Genomic DNA, 13,859 nt, shown 5'->3' with positions numbered 1-13,859 from the left:
TCCAAGGAGTCAGCAAGTACCATCCTTTCCAAAACAGCAAGAGCGGAATAGGCATGTAAATTTTGTCTGCCTGTCTGAGCAGAAGTGCTAGTTTTGCTGGATTTAGCAGAATTTTCTTGCTTTCCTCTTCAAGATGGAGCCAGACTCACAACTGCCATGTGCTGGTGTTATCCTGCTGTTTATGTTGTGGATCAAAAGTGCTGTTGTGTTTATCCCTAGCCATCTGGGAGAGAGCATCCCGATTGTACTCCACTTCTCCAACTAGGGGTGTTTAAATATACATGTCTGATTAATTCAGTAACGGGGAAAGGCTGAGTCAAATCTAATGGGAGACTGGGCTGGCCTTTCCTAGTTTTAAAGGTAAGTGATCTCTGGCTGTGTAAGTCTCTGCGATACCTGCTGAAGTGGGAAAGATTCCAAGATTCAGGTAGGAACTTGGAGTTGGTGCCTGTGCTCCACCTGAATTCCCACCTGGCAGCTTTATTCTGCTCCTTGTGCCTTTTGTGCAACAGTCATGGCTGCTGCCAGACGTAGCTGCGTTTGTTTAACGTGTTGATCACGGGCTTCAGAGATAAATCCACATTCAGAAGAAAACCTATATGCATATTTTAATTAACTGCATCCATTAATGCAGTGTCAATTCCCAATGGTAATCTTCAAAAAGTGAAATCTTTTGGCTTTGTCCAAGTAGGTCTTCAGGCAAAGAAACCTAAATACGAGCCTCGGAGCACAGTGGTTATCCCAAGATTTTGTTGTTGGATCAACACTGTGGCGTGAAGTCCAGGGTTGAATGCTCTTCGCAGGAAACAACTTGCAAGACAGAACCAGATGAAGCAATCCCAGATACTCATCTGCCTTGCCAAAGCTTGTGCATGCCGTGTCAGTCACCCGTGAGCAGCGCAGCCCATTCGCCCGTGCGTTGTTGTAGGTCGGGGCTGGACCAGGAGAACCTGCTGTGTCTGCCTGCCTCTGTCAAGCTGCCTGCGGAGGTTTGATTCCAGCCATGATATTTTGCTGGTGAACCTGAGATTGTTTGAAGAAAGGCGTTTTGTCGATGTTAAGTTGCTCCTGGAACTTTGTAATTTTTTGAAGTGGTTCCTAGCAAATTGGACCCAAATTTTACAGCTCGCCTTGGACTGCGAGTGATGGGAGCCGAGGGAAATGCCTTGCTGTAACAGACTGAAGACAGAGAGCTGTTCTTGTGTCATTTAGGAAAATTGTCTTTTTCTTCCTAGATAAAAACTGTGGCTCCGCACTGGCTGGAGGTTACGCTCTGGCTCAGTTGATTATAGTCCCGAAGTCTCACAGGGCATAAAAAGCCTGGGTTTGCAACCCGTGTTCAGGTTTCAGCTCAGACCTGGGATTAACTCTGCAGTCCTGCTGCTCCGCAGACATACTCTGCCTTCAGCTCCAGTTAATACGGAGATGTCTCCTGCTTGGATAAATGCCTCCCGCTTGTGGGGAGGGGTGTCTGGGTGGCATGCCAAGATCCCATCCTGAATCTCTTCTGAATTGATTAGGAAACGCATAAAACGGGTCCCAGGGTGCAGAACTTCAGATGCTGTTTCAAAACAGGGTACTTCTCCCTTTTATCTCCACCCATATTCCTCTCACTGGTGAGAGAAACAATGCCCCGTCTCGTTTCTGGAGCGTGCACTGTGGAGTGGGTCGAGTTTATTCTGCGTTCAGCCAATATGTGGTGATACTCTGAGGAATGGGAATTTGAGAAGGCTGCTTGCTTGCTTTTGGACCTTTTCTCCCACTTCATTGTGTTTCTGTGGGTGACTCCCTGGTGATAAATGAACTCCAATGTCTGAAGAGGAAAAGTAATCTCGCTATGGTATTGTTTCAAATCTGCAAGGATTTCAGTTCTAATGCTGGTCATCTTGAATACATTATGTTCTCAGGAGTGTTTTTGTTAGAGCATACTAGTTTTGAAATGGGTAATATTTATGATATTTTTCTTTTAATTCCACATATACGTTCTGAATGCTGATGCTGAAAGTTTTCCCTTGCAGAACATTTGCTTAATGTAAATTCTCTGTCCTGCTTGGCTGAATTGCTCAGAACACAATAGCGTTTGTGCAGGCTTCTCAGCAGGCGGATCTAATCACGCAAAGACTTCTTTTACTATGTTTATTTCTCACCAAGGAGAAGCCATCGATTTAGACATAAGATACTAAGCTCGCATAATTATTTCAAATAAACACAGAGCTGTTACAAGACCGCTCTGAAATGCAGTTCCTTCCAGATGTGCAGAAAGTTGCTCGAGCTCGTGCCCCACAACGCACACGTTCTGTGACAGCCGCATTGTTCGTTGCTGAGACATCGCTGATCCTTGTTAAAGCCCATGCCAGTGGGAACCTGGCAAGGATTGATCGCAGCGCATTAGAGAAAAAATGCGATTGAAGAGGTTTTTAGACGACTGGCTTAATATGTAAGAGATGAGGGATGCCTCCGGGTGAGCTCTGCCAATTTATGCTGGCACAGGTGAGAGCTGTCTGCCTCCTTCTGTCAGAAGTTGCTGCAGGTGGGGCAGCTTGGCTCTCCTGCTATCCCCTCAAATGCCTCCCTTTGCAGCCAGGCAGAGCAATTTAAAACAACAACAACAAAAAAAAAGATTTCAGTTGAAGGCAGCGTGCCAGCCAGCGAACTGCTGCTGAGGGGCTGAAACGCAGCCCTTCTTCCAGCCCTGCCGGCAGGGTGGTAATTTCCTTCATCGGGGTGGGGTGCATTCCTGCGGGCAGAAATCTTTTATGTTTCCTTGGTCTGAATCGCCAGATTTGTCTGGAGATTGCTGTTCCCAGTAAGCTACTGGGATGGTGGTGGCTGAACCTCCCTACGGGCACGGTACGTACCACAAAGCACTTCCCGAAGGAAGGACTCCTGCAGATGCAGCAGCACGGCGCACACATCCCTGCTGCGTTACGCAAAGATCCCTTGGGTGGAAAACCAAAAATTGGGGTAATTGAGCTCTTGGTGAGAATTTGCCATCGCTCTTGGCCCAGGAAACGCGCTGGGGCTGGAGGTGCGGCTGGGCAGCAGTGCTCGGCTCCTCTCTGGATTTCCACCCCCTTGAAAAAAAATGGTATTTTTAAAGTAATTTTTGAACTAAATGTGTTTGTGCGTTAAGCAAATCGCCTCTTGCCTGTTTCTCGAGGCAGGAGCTATGCCAGCTCCCCGCCCGTGGTCCTGCCGGGGCCGTTCTCCCCAGCTCCTGCTGTCGGGCCCAGACAGACCTGCCTTTTATTCAAAGCTGGATGCCAGATCAGCCAGGCCGACAACCAGCTGCTTCCACTATGAAGGTGTCTCACTACTTAGGCAGGCAGTGTCTGCCCCGCGTCTTGTTAGACTACAATTACAAGCTCTTTTTGTATGGGAAAGAGGGCTCGGAGGGCGATCCTTTTGTTCTGCAGGATCACAGGAGGCATGCAGGAGGTGAAGCTCCCGTGCTTCCAAAAGCCGCGGCTGGGGTCAGAGCCCTGCCTAATGCCGAGAGGTGCGGGGTTAGTGAGGTGCTGACAGGTTGCTCTGTGCCTTCTCCAAAAAGACCCTAGAAGCAAACCCTGAGCAGGCCAAATCCTGCTTGTAGGGTCCGACAGGCAGCCCCCGCTGTGCTCAGTGGGAGTTTTCCGCGGGCATGTGAGGATCCGGCAACGTCAGTGGCTGGGGAGGGGTGGCAGGAAAACCTTCATTAGATCAGGTGGGCCTAATCAGCGGGCTAAAGGGAACATACGCAGCAAAAACATTTCATTTCTTCCAAACTGTTCTTCCAGCCCTCAAAAAACAGATTCCAATCCACCCCCCTTTCTATTTTCTTTTAATATGTGGGAGATTTAGGAGGCCGGGCAGGCGGCGGGGGGGCGAGCGGGGCATGGCTCTGCTCCCTCCCCAGCCACCTCCAGGAAATGTAAAGGCTTTTTTATGTCCTTTTATTTATTCTTTATATGTTATTTATCTATTTATTATTTTATTTTTATTTTATTTTAATTTTATTTTATTTTAATTTTATTTTATTTTAATTTTGTTTTATTTTAATTTTGTTTTATTTTAATTTTGTTTTATTTTAATTTTGTTTTATTTTATTTTTATTTAATTTTAATTTGATTTTAATTTTATTCAATTTTAATTTTATTTAATTTTATTTTTTATTTTTTACTTTATTTTTTCCTTCTATTTTTCTCCTTTTTTTTTTTACTTTTTTTCCCGTTTTCGATTTTTTTTTTTTTCATTTCTCCCTGTTTTCTTCTACTTTGTTATTTTTTTCCCCCTTCTTCTTTTTTTTTTTTTTTTTCCCCTTTTTAAACCGGACGCCGGATTTGCACCCTCGAGCCTCGGCAGGCTGCTCCCTGCGGGGAGGAGCGGCGCTGAGGACGGGGCTCAGCACCGGGGGCCGCCGGTGCCGGTGGCGGGGCGGAGGCTGCGGGCCCCGAAGCCCGGCCCCGCTCGGCCCCGCCTGGCGCCGCCCCGGTTCCTGGGCTGCCGCCCGGGAGCGCCCGGCCGCCGGCTGCCGCCCAGCGGGACGGGACCCGCGGGCCCGGGGCAGGTAAGGGCAACCCCCGGCGGGTGCTGAGCGGATCCCTCTGCTTTGGGAAAGGGGGCGGCGGGGGGGGAGGGAGCGCTCCTGCGAGCCGTCCGAGCGGGGCAGGGCGCTGCTGGCGCCGGGCGCTTCTCCTCGCTGGGGCAATGCGCTGAGGCGGCAGAGGAAAGCTTCCGTAATCTTAGGGAAAGTGATGGGTTGGCTGAGGTAAATGACATTTCGCCCTGCCGCGTTTTTCGCGCAGCAGAATCTAAGACTAAATGGTCGTGCTAGAAAGGGAAGTTTTAACCCAACAGCCGAAAGGGTGCGGGAGGAGCGCTGCCAGAGCTGCTCCCGCGGAGGCGTGAGGCTGTGCTCGTCACAGCCCTGCGAGGGCAGCTTTCAGGGGAGGGAGCGTGGTGGCCTGAGAGGAGCTGTACGGCACTGTACCGAGGTGGCCTGAGAGGAGCTGTACGGCACTGTACCGAGGTGGCCTGAGAGGAGCTGTACGGAACCTGAGGCCCGTCCGTGGCCGCGGTGTGTTGGCTCCCAGCCACGCCAGGGTGTCGCAGCGAGGCCGGCGGGAGCATCGCGTGTGCCGGGGCTCTGGGGCTGGTGGTGCCAGGTCCCAGCAGGAGCTGCCTGGCAGAGCGACCCTGGAACTCCTGGGGGATGGCGGGGTCTCTGCTGCTCCCTGCCACCCTCGGTGACACCTCGGGTACGCGCATGTGGGTGTCTGTACCCACGCACACGTACTGCTGGGGCAGGGCGTGCTGCTGCAGGACCCGCACCGAGGGGCAGGGGAGCAGCAGCCCTCTGGGGCTGGGCTGAGGAGGTGCGGGACCTGCGGGGCGAGCCCCACGGGGCGCTGGTTCTGGCACAAAGGGCGAGCGGGTTCGTGCGAAACCCCGAGCCCATGGGTGCAGCTGCCGAGCCTTGGTGCAGAGCATTTCCTTCGGCGTGCTCTCCTGGCTGGCACTCGGCAGGAGTTTCCGGCAGTAATCGGCAGTTTCCTTACAGTGGTGTGTGCTGTGGGGCCAGTCCTCCCCTAGCTGCTGCTTCTCTGTGCATGTTTTACCCCTGCTCCGAAATGTCTTGCTGAATCCCACACCCAGTGTCTTCGGAAGGGAAAGGTCTTGGTTGTCCCCCAGGTGCTGCCGTTCCCTGCGGGTGTTCTGGCTGAGGAGAGGACTTGGTGTCCGCGTAGTTGCTGCGTTTGGAGTTCTTCTGCATTTAATCAGAGAGAAGAGGACTTTGGTCGCACTCCCAAGGTCCCTACAGACATCCAGCAGTGACATGAATTGTTGATAAAAGCAGATGTTTTCACAGCCCAAACCCAGAAGTTGCAGTGCATTGTTTGTGAAAGTGTGCATTTACTTGAGGGGCATCCCCTACGTTTATATTGATACGCTTATTGATGTTATGAATGTTGTTATTGCTGAGTCTGTGGCACAGCTGAAGATACACAGAATTTGTAACTTGCTGGAATTGTACAATGTGGGGGCAGAAGATTGGTGATTCTTGGAGTGACCGTGCTCTGCTGCTCTCTCCCTGTCCTTCCAGCTATTCCAATGGAAGCAGCTGGAAAACCTCTACTTCCGTGAGAAGAAATTTGCCGTGGAAGTTCACGATCCCCGCAGGTGAGGCTGGAGGTGGGATAGCCGTGGGATGAATCTTCTCCCAGGACTGGGTATTAGTCATTTGTCTTAGTGGCTGGGGATGGGAGGTGTCTGTGCGCTGGTGGCAGCGCAGAACCGCGGGCACCTCGGGCACCTCCTGCCCTTCCCTGCCTTGGTACTGATGCCAAGGGTGAGGGAGGGAGCTCACCCTCAGCTGCTTTTCTGTGCCTTCCCTTCCAGGAAGGAAGAGCCTTTGCCCAGGGTGAATTTCTTATTGCTTCTCTGTAAAGCTCAACCAGGAGGGGCTTTGGCTTTGTAAAATGGACGGCAAGTTAGGAGGGAGGAAAGGCAGCAGCAGCGGATGCTGGGGAGAAGCAAGTCCAGGTTTTTAGATCTCTGAAATAAAGGCTATGAGTCTTGCCTGGTTAGGAACGAGGCTTTGGGGACTTTAAACCTCAGAGGCCTGTCCTAAAGTTGTGTTTCTTTTCACCTCTTCAGGATTTCAGTCTCAAGAAGGACCTTTGGTCAGAGTGGACTGGTAGTGCAAACCTGGTATGCAAACACTTCCCTGATCAAATCCATCTGGGTAATGGCAATCAGTCAACACCAGTTCTACTTGGACAGAAAACAAAGCAAAGTAAGTTAGAAGGCATTTTGCTGTAGGCTTAAGCTTCAACACCTTTCCTATATATCCTTCAGTATATGTTGTTCCGTGGATAACCTAATCCCTAGAGAAAAAATACAAATAGCTTTTGTCTGCTTTTTGAGCAGTCTGAGCTACAGTATTGCTATTCGATCCATTTTAGGCTGCCTCCAATTAAGAGCTATGGAAGTGTAATCACAGCAGAGGGAATTCCCATGTCTCAATATTTAATCTGCTTTTTCTTTTGTCTCTTTCTCATGTTCTTTTCGAACACAGTGCAAACAGAGAAGAGGTTATGAGTTTGGAGGCAGTTAAGACTTTTGGGGCCAGGTTTGAGGAATGCCAGGGCAGCCAAGTGCACAGTCAGCTCATGTGTGATGTTGTTGCTTTAGCCCTTATTTTTGTGGGAGATGAGGTGTGAAATGTCATCTTCTGTGACCCCATGTTCTGAAGTTAATTAGAGGTAACTCAATGATTTATTTATTTAACTTTTTCAGGCAAAAATTCCTTCAGCCAGAAGTTTGGATGATATTGCCATGGATTTGACAGAAATGGGAACACCAAAGGTTTCAAAGCTAGTGACTATGGAAGCAAAAAATCAGCTTATTATGGCCAGCAATGGCAGTTTAATCTCATCAGGTAATATTTTGTGTGAATGCAAGGCCCTGAAGTACAGCGGCACTTGTGTGTTAACAGGGATAATGAGTCCAGCTGACCACAAATACAGTGAAGCGTGTGACAGCGTGTATTGGTTACATATCTGAGGCAGAAACATCTATTGTATGATCTGCTGTTTCCTCTCCCATTGTAACTAACAAGGAAGTGAAAATGTGCTAAAGACAGATAAGCAGCCGTGTACTTTTGGTCCACAAGTAACTTGATATCACTTTACCGGTTGGTTAGCCCATCCTTGAATGACTGACTGTACATCTCATCCAAGTGTCATTCAATCCAAACTGAATCCAGGCAAACTTCGAGCACCTGCTCTAGGAATTGAACTGCCCTGGCTTTCTGCAAAAATAAGCAGAAAAGAGACATTCTCCTAAATAAAATTCAGCTCTGAGGTGGACTTCAGATCTCTCCACCACCCGTGGAGGACTCCTAGGTAGATAAAAGCCTGCCTTCCCCCCAAGAAGTGCCTGGAGGTAAAGCCCAGGTGAGGAGAATCGGTGTCTGTATCAAAGCAAAATCAAAGCTGAAGTATCAAGTGTATCATAGGTATCCCTAATGTCTCGGTTTATTTTGAGTAGTGCGGTTTTGGCTTGTATACTTAAGACTTGGCCAGTATTGAGGGTTTGAAGAAGTGCAGATTTCCTAAAAGCCTTCTTCCTGGATGACACAAGAGCTGGACGTTGCATTTTGAATATGATGCAGTTGGGCTAGGTTGGCCAGTTCTGGGGAGATCGCAGCCTACCTCCTTTGTTGCGGGAGGGAAAGCAGTGGCTTTTACCTGTAAATTCTCTAATAAAGAGAATGTATTTTTCAGGCTCTCAGGATTCAGAGGTCAGTGAAGAACAAAAGAAGGAGAAAATTATGGAGCTAAAGAAGAAAGAGAAACTCCTTCAGGAAAAACTGCTGCAGAAAGTTGAGGAGCTGAAGAAAATCTGCCTGCGCGAGGCGGTGAGAACAGCACCTTACACAGGGTTGGGGTGGGCCCTTCTTGCTCACTGGACCTTCATGTAGAGCCCTCTCTGTTCCCCAGGAGCTGACGGGCAAGATGCCAAAGGAGTATCCTCTGAGTGCTGGAGAGGAACCTCCCCAGGTCAGAAGACGTGTTGGCACAGCTTTCAAACTGGATGACAACCTGCTCCCTACTGAAGAGGTGAGCATTGCAGCTTGTTTTCACAGCAAAGGTGGGGTGGCCAGACTGGTGGCCAAAGCCACTTCAAAATAATCCAGCTCTTACCTCATTAAGAGGAGGCAGCTGGGGGCAGTTGCATGCCTATGTCTGAGGATCTAGACAGGTACTGCCCTTATTTCAGCTGTGCTCCATGAGAAACGACTAGGAAACTGGCCATTTCAAAAAGCCTTAAAATCCCTAACCTGAGCCCCTCATTTGGCCATGCTACTTGCATTTTAATGTTCACGATGCCATTTGACAACCCATGTGTATGAGCCTTTCCTGAGCACTGATTTGTGGTGTTTTGAGGTTGTGTTTGAGCCCAGAAAGTGGTGGGGTGTGCTTGTCCCCCTTGCAAAATCATCTGTCCCTGAGCATAGTTGTGTGACAGATGACAGCAGGAGATTTACCTCTGGCTTAATGCAAATTCCACCTAAGTAAAAGCTCGATATTGCTCAAGAAGCTAATATGAATTTTGCTGGCAGAGACTGACTCAGGAGATATGCTAATTCAGATATATGCAGTTTCTGGAAGCGCATCGTTTCCCCTCATTCCTTAAGATATTTGCTAACTAGCCGTGTATCATCCAAGCAGTAGGTAGACGTTGGGCACTTTGCATCTGTCTTTCACCCAAAACTCGCTGCGCTGGCTTTACATTATTGTATAATCCGTGTCTGCAGCAAACTGATTTTATGTAGTCTGCCTACGTGCAACTGAAACAAAATCCTACTGTCCAGATTTAATAATGTGTTACTTAGCACTTCTGCAGCACCTTTCATTTGAGCCTCTCAAAGTTGTTTACAAACAATTAATTAAAGCTTCCTACTCCCAGTAATGTAGGTATGGTGATACCAATTTTTATTTTCTCTAAAGCAGGGAGAGATTCAAAGAGGCGTTTTCAGGCTTCGTCTTGGAGCAGGAGGTTTCCACTTCATTACTACAAAAACAGATCATCATTTGTATAACCTCATCTAAATATCTCATCTCTTGAACTTACAGGATCCCGCTTTGCAGGAGTTGGAGAGCAATTTTATCATACAGCAAAAGCTGGTAGAAGCTGCAAAGAAACTTGCTAGTGAGCCAGATCTCTGCAAAAACGTAAAGAAGAAAAGAAAGCAAGAGTATGCCGATGCTGTAAAAAAGCTTCAAGAGATTGAAAATTCCATAAATGAATACAGAATCAAGTGTGGCAAAAAACCAACCCAGAAATCAACTCTTACTCTACCAGGTAATCAAGAGAATTCCCCATGTTCTGATGAAAACAGGAAAAAAAAAAGTCATTTGGCTCACTTACAAGTTTTGTTTACATGTGTCTATGTGATTTTTATCTTCTCCAAGGCAATTAAATAAGAAAAAGAGATGCAATTTGCTGCATCTGATACAATAAGTACACAGCTTATAGGCTGAGGGCAGAATAAGCTGCAGTTTTAGGAACAAGCGCAGACACGTTCCAGCACCAGGTACCGACCAGGAGTGCTATACGTAGAAGGGCTGGCAGGAGCATCTCAGTCGAAACTGGTGTGGTGTCCTAATTCGTAGTGTATTGAATGCAGGTGCATTTCTGAGCTGCCACACGCAAGCTCTCTCTCCCTTCTGCAATGCTGCAGTTCTGGCAAAAACAGAATGTGTGAGGTTTTTCTACAGAGTCAAGAAAACAAGGACCAAAGATTTTGTTTCATGATTGAAAATGACTGATGCCTAGGAAGACGTAAGCAAAGTTCAGGAGTTTGTGTATGCAGATTGTGTCATACAGATTTTTGACTAAATGGATTTGCCAGTGATGAGCACAATGAAAGCAGGTGTCCTTGGCTCTTCCATTCTGAAAATGTGATTTTCCTGAGGGAGGTGCGATTCTGGCTCCTTCATAGGACAAAACTTTGTAGTATCCAAGTTAACCGGAGGAGCTGGAGAACAGTAAAAGCTCGTAGGTGTATTGCAGGCTATTCTAGTTTCTATAACATTTAACAGTTTTAGGACATGTTTTACTTTTCCTCTTTGTGGAAAATTACTTGATAGATTTCTTTTTGCCTCCTGTCCCAGCGGAAATGTTACATGAGGCTGGTGTTTTTTTCCTGGGAATTGCAGGGTGGGAAAGAAAATGCAATTTTTTTCTGCTGTTGATACTGATACCTTCTCACTGACACTGGAGATGGAGACCTCTTGTGTTTTCCCTGGAGGAGAACCCCCTGCGCACTGCCAGGTTTCTGTTGGGATAGCCCTCGCTTTGTCTCACTCTTATTGAGAGCTTGATTTGGATTCGCACCCGGCACAAAACCCAGCAGCACTGGGCTGTCTGTCATCACAAGGCGTTTTTTCTGAAGGGTTGGTGATCACGTTTTAATGTGGCCCAGCTAGTTCCTAATTGACAGAGATGAGGAAAACATCTGTTTTTCCAGTTATTGCTCACCGATCTGGATACCAATTGTGGGAGGCCCTGCATTACCTGTGACATGTGATGTGTAGTAACAGCACGGGGAGCTGCTGAGGGCCAGCAAGAGCACGGGCAGCATCCGTGCCCAGCTGCTGCTTGTTGCGTGGAGTTTTTTCTACCATTGTGCAAACAAGGAACTTAGGAGCTGGATGTGCAATCCTCGGTCCTTATACAAGCTCCATTTAGCCCATCATTTTGCAACATCTGATACATGGCATCCTTGTTTGCTGTCTGAGGAGGGAAACGCAGACAGAAGGGACTGAGCTGTCCCTCTCAGAGGGGCTGCCTTCCTGCAGGTAGCGGCAGCAAATGCTTGGCCAGCAGTAAGCGAGCTGTGTTCCCTTCCAGCTCCCGACTGGAGCAGTGTCTGCGTGTTTACAGTACCTGAAGCAGAGCCCTTGACTGCTTCAAGTTCGATAACTGATTTATGTGTAACCTTCTCACCATTACCGACTGTACTGTTGGGTTCAAGGTACAGGGCTGAAGAAAGCTGAGCAGTAATAAAGTCACTTGCAGCTGTGAAGTTTGGGAATGGCTTGTTGGAAATGACGTGTTAAGTAGTAACACTGATTTATTGAGTTATACCATAGGTATTCACATCCCAGCTACAGGAGTGGTTGTTGAAGGATGTGCTGGGCTGTCTCCTCCTCAGTATGTTCCCCTCTTCCTTTCCTTTGCTTCCTCTGTACCCCAGAGAGCTGCTTCCCCTTTTGCAGGGAATTTCATGGATTTGGGATTTAAATCCAGAGCTCCTGCATGTGTCAGCACTGCAGACCCTTGTGTAGCCAGCTTTAGGCTGGCTTTTTGTGTGTCTCTAGGAAGATTTTTTATTCCTCCTTGCACTGGGCCTGGTTCCTTATTTCACCATAACTTGGTAAATTCACATGAGTAAACTCCTGTAAAGCTTCTTCCCCGTGTCAGGTTGCAAGTAGCGCTGCGGCCCACCTTGGTGGTCTGACAAGCCCCTCGGGGCAGGGGCCAGCCCTGATGTTTTGCTCTGCTTGAAGAGCAGCAGCTCTGTTCACCTGGTTCTTGTAACTAGAGCTTACCTTGCACAAGTGAGCGACAACGTTCATTGCGCGTATTCACGGTGAGTGATGCAGATGTCACGTGTGAGGTGGCTGCCACCATCGTCATCTGCAGCCTCCTTTCTCTCATTCGTGGAGGCTTGCGCAGACTTTTCACCTCACCGGCTTTGTGTCTGGCCAGCAACAGGCTCGATGTCTCTCTGGGTTAATTACCTTCGGTGCTGCTTTTTATCACCAGCCTCATTTCTGGGCCTCAGCTGTTCCGTTCCAGGACCATGCGGGCTGTTTGGCAAGGACAGGCTGCGAGTGTGAGTGGTGGTGTGTGGTAATAAGGTGAGGGCACAGGCACATGCAATGAAGCGATATGAATAAATAGCAAAACATAAAAGACACGGGAAAAAAATTGCAATGCCTGTACAACAGTTTGTGCACTCTGTGCTGCTGGAATTTGCAGTAACTTGATTGAAATCGGTGGAATTTTTCTGGCTTTATATTAATTTAATTGAAGCAGAATTCATATGCTGATGAAACATTCACAGGTTAATTTAATTCCAAATTTCAAAAGGCGTTCAGTACCTACCTGGTGGGATTTCAGGTGTACCTGAGGAGATTAGATGCTGGCAGCCAAGATCTACATGTCTGTGTAGGCTCCTGACTCCTATAGAAGCACCAAAACACCCTGTGAGATCTCTTGGAAGTTGACTGGAAAACACCTTTGTGAATCTTGGCCTGATTCCCACTGCAGTTGAAAAACCTCCTTTGATAATTATGTAGGTAGCTTGCTGAAATGCAAAGGCAACAAATAGGTCCTGATAGTACGGCAAAGCAGGGCCGTCTTCAGGCTGCTGAAGTCTAAAGCAGGGAGATTGCAGCATTACAAGTATCAACTGGCTCTGAAGCCTTAGAAAATAAACTGTATGTGATAGTTTGAAATTAATGTGGAGTGTGCTTTAAGTGCTTGTTTTCATTCACAGATGATATAATCCCATCTGAGAGCAGCTCTCTGTCTGATACAACAACCTACGATGATGGTATGTTGATTATCCTTTTCTGCCTTTGAAGTATGCTTGTTCAGTGATACTCTTTGACTTAACGTCCTTTAGGCTGCTACTTTATTGTCTTTCAATGACAAATTACAGCAGAGTTAAAAAGAGCTTAATCAGGAATGTCTGTTTTCATAATGGGGTAGTTATTGAAAGTTTCTGCTCTGTGGGCTGATTTAAGTTGTCTTTAGAGAAGGCACTTGGTTTTATTGTGATAGTTTTATTGTGATCAACCTGGGGAACCAGGGCACTGAACTGCCAACAGATACTCACGCCATCCCTGGGACCTGACCAAGGCAGATAAGCAGCTGGGAGGAATTCCCCAGCCCTTCTGTCCTCACAGTTACTAAAACTTGTAAAAAGTGGAATAGTCAGAGATAGTAACGATCTGTTTACGTTTCTTTGTTACCTAGTGAGCTGCATCTTGCATGGGTATGGTGTTTGCTCAGCTTACTCACTTTGGGCACACACCCACAGACGACACATTCACACCCTGTTCCACAAGGTGGAAGGGACTTGGCTTGCCTCTCCCTTGGCTGGGTAATCATCATCTGGGGACAAACATTATCTAAATTATTACTCACTTTTCAGTTAAGGCCTGATTCTGATCTTGCTTTGTCCCAGTTTTAGACTTGTATAACCCATCTGACGCTTTAAAATGGAGTCGCACTTGATTCCTGCTTGCACAAGTAGAAGTAGAGCCAGAGCCTTGGTTTGTGAATGTGTTCTCTATGAT

At 47.6% G+C, this 13,859-nt stretch overlaps 1 protein-coding gene across 2 annotated transcripts in view; it reads left to right on the top strand.

The window, feature by feature from the left end:
- Positions 1-13,859, top strand: part of FRMD4B (FERM domain containing 4B) — an 89,100-nt gene that overhangs the window by 55,846 nt on the left and 19,395 nt on the right. For both annotated transcript variants that reach the window (XM_083795199.1, XM_083795198.1), the window contains exons 12-18: positions 6,083-6,159; positions 6,637-6,775; positions 7,279-7,420; positions 8,268-8,401; positions 8,484-8,603; positions 9,621-9,849; positions 13,055-13,111. In XM_083795199.1, the coding sequence (XP_083651325.1) occupies positions 6,083-6,159; positions 6,637-6,775; positions 7,279-7,420; positions 8,268-8,401; positions 8,484-8,603; positions 9,621-9,849; positions 13,055-13,111 (898 nt within the window). The remainder of the gene's footprint in view (positions 1-6,082; positions 6,160-6,636; positions 6,776-7,278; positions 7,421-8,267; positions 8,402-8,483; positions 8,604-9,620; positions 9,850-13,054; positions 13,112-13,859) is intronic.

Source organism: Anser anser (genome assembly GCF_964211835.1).
Source record: "Anser anser genome assembly, chromosome: 12".
Taxonomy (NCBI): domain Eukaryota; kingdom Metazoa; phylum Chordata; class Aves; order Anseriformes; family Anatidae; genus Anser; species Anser anser.
The sequence above is the reverse complement of the archived record's forward strand: the minus strand, read 5'-3'. Positions and strand labels throughout refer to the sequence as shown.